Source organism: Salvelinus fontinalis, chromosome 33 (assembly GCF_029448725.1).
Source record: "Salvelinus fontinalis isolate EN_2023a chromosome 33, ASM2944872v1, whole genome shotgun sequence".
In the NCBI taxonomy this organism is placed as follows: Eukaryota; Metazoa; Chordata; class Actinopteri; order Salmoniformes; family Salmonidae; genus Salvelinus; species Salvelinus fontinalis.
The window spans coordinates 47,137,670-47,141,950 of NC_074697.1; the positions used below are offsets into that span (position 1 = coordinate 47,137,670).

Consider the following 4,281-nt stretch of genomic DNA (forward strand, 5'->3'; position numbering starts at 1 on the left):
GGCTACTACACGAGTGAAGCGCAAAATCTACTTGTAGGCCTATAATATGCTAGCAAAATGTTTTGATCAGCTAATATATGACCAAACTAAATAAAGATGACCATTAGCACTTCCCCAGCCTAATTATTGCCAAATATCCAAACGGAGATTCAGTGAAAACCAAAAATGTGACATTGATTGATTTATCTATGAGTCAACCACGCTTGTCGAAAAGCAGCGTGATGGCGCTGTCCCAATCAAAACCGTGCTGAAATGATAATAGGTGACCAAACACATAGGCCTATATAAACAATAATTAGGCAAAAGGCTCCCATGCGACAACATGTTTGGATAATGTGCCGTTTTATTTTTTGCCAATCTGCTGCTGCGTATGTTGTGTAATTCAATTAGTGCGACATTGGGGGAAAATGTTGTATTTTCCTGGGTTTTGTCATTACATTTTTTCGGGAAATGTATGGACCCGGAAGTAGTCCCGGGACAGTCCCGGGATCCTGGTGTTAATCCCTAGCACATACCATTATTGCTGTAATTCTGTTTCCCATGTAAATATAAATCAGTGAACACACAAATTGTACTCCATAGCTACATGTACTTTACTAACCTATTACACAGTAATTACACACAGAATGTAATGTTACAATAGTCCTGGTATAGGCTGAGGGATGTAAACTGTAGCCGGGCATTCTTTGCTGTTCCAAATGTTCTTTTAAAACAACAATAACAGTATTATGTCAGGGTGAAACTCTTTCTATTTCAATTCTAAAAACGGGCTTAACATTACATTCTTAGAAAAAAAAGAGCTATCTAGAACCAAAAAGGGTTATTGGGCTGTTCATATAGGAGAACCCTTTGAAGAACCCCTTTTGTTCCAGGTAGAACTCATTTGGTTCCAGGTAGAACCCTTCTGGGTTCCATGTAAAAACCTTTCCACAGAGGGTTCTACCTGGAACCCAAAAGAGTTCTACCTGGAACCAAAAAGGGTTCCCCTATGGGAATAGCTGGATAACCCTTTTGGAACCCTTTTCTCTAATAGTGTACTGCAAATGATTGGAATCGTTATTCCTTTCATGACAAAAATAATCAATTGCTTTACAGCACTTTTTAAAATAAAACAGTATCAGTCAGGCGCTTCTGAATGTTCACCATTTTGTAAAATTCAGGATGATGCGGTCATTTGGTTCTGGGATGTAACAGCCAATACCTGTGAAAACAAGGTCCAAATAGGTCATTTTGTGTTTACAGTATGTGCACAATCCATGTGACAAATACATTGTAAATAACACTAGCTTTTCCGCTTAATGCTATAGCTTTGCTCTCTGAGAGAGAGTGAGCGTTCTAAACACGGTCTTAACATTGTGAGAGTGAGACTACTACTCCTCACCCACATCAGGTCTGATCACGGGTCCATTCTTCACAGTCTGAACAAGGAGCTCCCAATAAGTGTGTTCATTTTGTGTTTACAGTATGTGCACAATTAATGTGACAAATAGATTGTTGTAAATAACGCTTGCTTTTCCCCTTTAGAGCGCGTGAGAGAGCGAGAGTCTAAATCATTACTCACCCACGTCAGGTCTGATCACGGATCCGCTCTTCCCAGTCTGAACAAGGAGCTCCCAATAAGTGTGCTCAGCATTGTCCCCGGCTACACCATTCACACTCTCCAGGAAAGGACCATAGTTGGGGTCCTCTGTGTAGGTAAACCTGGAAGAACAATGCTCAATGACATAACATCTTTGACACACCATCTGCCAATTATAATACACCTTATCCATTCCAAAAGCAAGAATACCACCATTACTTTAGACATTGAAAACATGAAAATGACATACCTTGCCATGCAATAAATGACACATAGAACTACAGAACATTATCTGTAAATTGGCATAGAAACTATTGCTCAAACTGTATCATCGATATTGCATAAATGAGCTATTCTAGAAGTCAAGCAATAGAATCTACATTTCTACTGACTTGAAGTCTGAATTGGTCTGCTGCAGTCTCCTCATGGCACCGAGTAGGATCCCCCTGAACACAACGTCAGCACTGTAGGTCTCATTGGGTGCATTGGAGATGCTGTTGACTATCGTCAACTTGATAGGGTTTGGTCCATATGCCTCTGTAATAAAATTGTAATTTAAAATCTCAACTATACTTTATAAGTTATAAAGATAACGTTACAAAGAGGTAAAGTAAGTAAATATATTCCACATTACTTTCAGTCAGGATCCCAGGAAGCAGCAACAGCAGAGCTGCGGAGAGAAAAGATGCCGCGGTCATCATACTCATCCTGTATTCCGTTGGAAGATCAGTTGGAAGTGTAGGCCTACAGTACTGCATTCACTCACTGCTTCTTATACACTATTCCTAGACTTGTAGCCACTCATTTATAGTCTGGTTACAGTCTGTTTAGCTGTCATTCCACTCCTTGCCACTCATTGTCATGCTGAACATATGACGCAGAGTACAAGGAGTGGAATGTTAACAGACTGGTACCCAGGCTAACTCTTTTAGGGACCTTTTGGAATTTATGGAACGGTGTACACAGAGGAATTGGGGGGGGGGGGGGGGGGGGGGGTGTCATGCTCTTTCAATTTAAGTCCGGTGGAGGTTTAGTATTTTTTAATTCAGTACAGTGGAAGGTCATGCAATTTATAATAGACAGTCTCCACTGATAAATAGGTGAGCTTTTCGAGCTGCGTGCCCAGTGGCTGGGAGCGCAGCCTGCAGGTTGACGTTTTCATCATGAATTATGTTCTAGAAGCAGCTTTGCAGAGTTTAGCTAATGAATGATTGGCTAATGTGCATACGCTTCTAAGTTAGGCTACACATATTTAGCCTGTCTGTCTTCACCGTTCTTAAGCCCAATTACGCACTTGGCCTCCCCGCTGCCTCTCTGCTATTCCTCTTAGGTCTTGTGCAGTCCCAGGAAAAGCTAAACTGCAATAGCTTGTTGGACACTTACACTATAATGACCAGAAGTATGTGGACACCTGCTTGTCGAACATCGCATTCCAAAATCATGGGCATTCATTTGGAGTTGGTCCTCCAACATTCTCCACTCTTCTGGGAAGGTTTTCCACTCGATGTTGGAACATTACTGCGGGGACTTGCTTCCATTTAGCCACAAGACCATTAGTGAGGACAGGCACTGATGTTGGGCGATTAGGCCTGGCTCATAGTTGGCTTTCCAATTACTCCCAAAGGTGTTTAATGGTGTTGAGGTCAGGATTCTATGCAGGCCAGTCAAGTTCTTCCACACTGATCTGGACTTTGCTTTGTGCACGGGGGCATTGTCATGCTGAAACAGGAAAGGGGCCTTCCCCAAACTGTTGCCACAAATTTGGAAGCACAGAATCGTCTAGAATTTCATTGAATGCTGTAGCGTTAAGATTTCCCTTCACTGAGGGGCCTAGCCCGAACCATGAAAAACAGCCCCAGACCATTATTCCTCTTCCACCAAACTCTACAGTTGGCACTACAAATTAGGGCAGTTAGTGTTCTCTTGGCATCTGCCAAACCCAGATTTGTCCGTCGGACTGCCAGATGGTGAAGCGTGATTCCAATGGCGTCGAGCTTTACATCACTCCAGCTGACTCTCTGCATTGCGCATGGTGATCTTAGGCTTGTGTGTGGCTACTCGGCCTTTGAAACCCATTTCATGAAGCTCCCGACAAACAGTTATTGTGCTGACGTTGCTTCCAGAGGCAATTTGGAACTCGGTAGTGAGTGTTGCAACTGCAGACCAGACAATTTTTTATGCGCTACGCACTCCAGCACTTGGCGGTCCTGTTCTGTGAGCTTGTGTGGCCTACCACTTTGCGGCTGAGCCGTGGCTGCTCCTATACATTTCCACTTCACAATAACAGCACTTACAGTTGACCGGGGCAGCTCTAGCGGGGCAGAAACTTGATGAACTGACTTGTTGGAAATATGGCATCCTATGACAGTGCCACGTTGAAAGTCCCTGAGCTCTTCAGTAAGGCCATTCTGCTGACAATGTTTGTCTATGGAGATTGCATGGCTGTGTGCTCGATTTTATACACCTGTCAGCAACGGGTGTGACTGAAATAGACAAATCCACTCATTTGAAGGAGTATCCACATACTTTTCTATATATATTGTGTATTTTGAGCATTTTCTTTAGAAATTGCATATTCAAGGAGAGATGCAAGCATAATATGGCTTTCTGAATGTCAAATAGGTCTACAGCATCCAAAATAATTGGTGAGGAGTTTGAAAGGAGAGAGAGAGCATACAATGGTTTGATCACATTGGCTGGTG

The 4,281-nt window shown here is 42.7% G+C and overlaps 1 protein-coding gene across 1 annotated transcript; it reads right to left on the minus strand.

Moving 5' to 3' along the window:
* Positions 1 to 321: 321 nt before the first annotated feature.
* On the minus strand, positions 322 to 2,453 carry LOC129832423 (transcobalamin-1-like). The gene is made up of 4 exons (XM_055896476.1): positions 2,214 to 2,453; positions 1,972 to 2,116; positions 1,562 to 1,701; positions 322 to 1,201 (listed from the first exon to the last, which is right to left on the minus strand). Exons 1-4 carry the CDS (start codon positions 2,335 to 2,337, stop codon positions 1,140 to 1,142), a joined length of 471 nt encoding a protein of 156 aa, XP_055752451.1. The 5' UTR covers positions 2,338 to 2,453; the 3' UTR covers positions 322 to 1,139.
* Between the last annotated feature and the right edge of the window lie 1,828 nt (positions 2,454 to 4,281).